Source organism: Pteropus alecto, unplaced genomic scaffold (genome assembly GCF_000325575.1).
Source record: "Pteropus alecto unplaced genomic scaffold, ASM32557v1 scaffold40, whole genome shotgun sequence".
NCBI lineage: Eukaryota > Metazoa > Chordata > Mammalia > Chiroptera > Pteropodidae > Pteropus > Pteropus alecto.
In genome coordinates, this window is record NW_006431919.1 from 1552973 (window position 1) to 1554110 (window position 1138).

The 1138-nt window shown below is 70.1% G+C and overlaps 1 protein-coding gene across 5 annotated transcripts in view; it reads left to right on the forward strand.

Annotated features, from left to right (window-relative positions):
- Positions 1–276: 276 nt before the first annotated feature.
- PPARGC1B (PPARG coactivator 1 beta) overlaps positions 277–1138 on the forward strand; it is a 97164-nt gene continuing 96302 nt past the window's right edge. For 3 of the 5 annotated variants that reach the window (XM_015585331.2, XM_015585332.2, XM_015585334.2), the window contains exon 1: positions 278–422. In XM_015585331.2, the coding sequence (XP_015440817.1) occupies positions 345–422 (78 nt within the window). In that variant the 5' untranslated portion in view covers positions 278–344. Of the gene's footprint in view, positions 423–1138 lie in introns of all 5 variants that reach the window. The other 2 variants (XR_001516395.2, XM_015585333.2) reach the window with 1 other exon arrangement.

The window sequence follows — 1138 nt, forward strand, 5'->3', positions numbered from 1 at the left end:
TCTGGCAAAAGTGGGGGGCTGCCCGCATTGCTGCGCAGGAATCGGGCTGCAGGCTGGGCATTGTCACTCTGCTGCGGGCGCTTTCCTCGGGGTTGGGGACTACTGGCGAGGACCGTGGCTCCAGACGCGGCGCAGGAAAGTGGGGGCTCGACCCCGGGCTTGCGCAGGCACCAAGCGGCCCCGCCTCCGCAGCCAGCGGCCCTGCGGCAGCCTGGGCCTGAGCTCCGCCCTCCGCCTCCCGCCTGCCTTGCTCCCTCCTCCCGCCTCCCTCGCTCGCTCGCTCGCTCCCTCCCCCCGGCCGGCTCCGCGCTGACTCCGCGGCACGCTGCAGCCGCGTCTGGAAGATGGCGGGGAACGACTGCGGCGCGCTGCTGGACGAAGAGCTCTCCTCCTTCTTCCTCAACTATCTCGCCGACACGCAGGTACCGCCAGCTGGGACCGCGGGCTCAGGGCCAGGGGTGCTGAGCTGCGGGGCCTGCCACCGCAGTCGCAGAGGCCGGGAAGCAGCTGTGGGCTCATTGAGGGGATCGGGGGTTCCAGGCTGCAGAGCCCCCGTTCCATGCACCCTGCGATGCGCTCTGTTAAGGGGGGCAGGGAGCTGGAGGTCCCCCCGCGCAAGCCAGAGCGTTGGGGGCGCTACGGCCACTAGAGAGGGTCTAGCCTTGGTGGCTTGCAATCTGTGTCCCCCGCCGGCAGAGCTGAGGGGTACCGCGCTTCCCTGAGATGGAGCCGCGCCAAGGTGTCGGGGACCCTCGGGCAAGCTCTGCGTGCTGGAGGCGCGCCCTCAGGCTCCCGGCACTTGCTGCCGTACTTCACGTGGACTTGTGGCCCCGGCACAGGTGCCTGCCTCCGTTCTCGGAGTCCCCTGGTCCTCCAGTCTCTAGTCCCCACGGTGGCTCCCCTACGGCCCAGCGGCTTCTCATCCGCGCCCGCAGCGCGGAGTTTCCTGCCAGTTGCCCGCTAAGGGCATAGGGGTCTGAGGGGCACGTGGACATGCGGGCGGGGATAGCACCTTTTTGGTTTCAGAACCTGGCGGAGCTCCCCCGCCACCACCGGGAGAAAAGCATGGCAGGATGGGGGTAGAAGGACCTTCTGGGGGCGCCTGGGTCCCCCTGCGGCGCGCGGCCCCGGTGCGCGC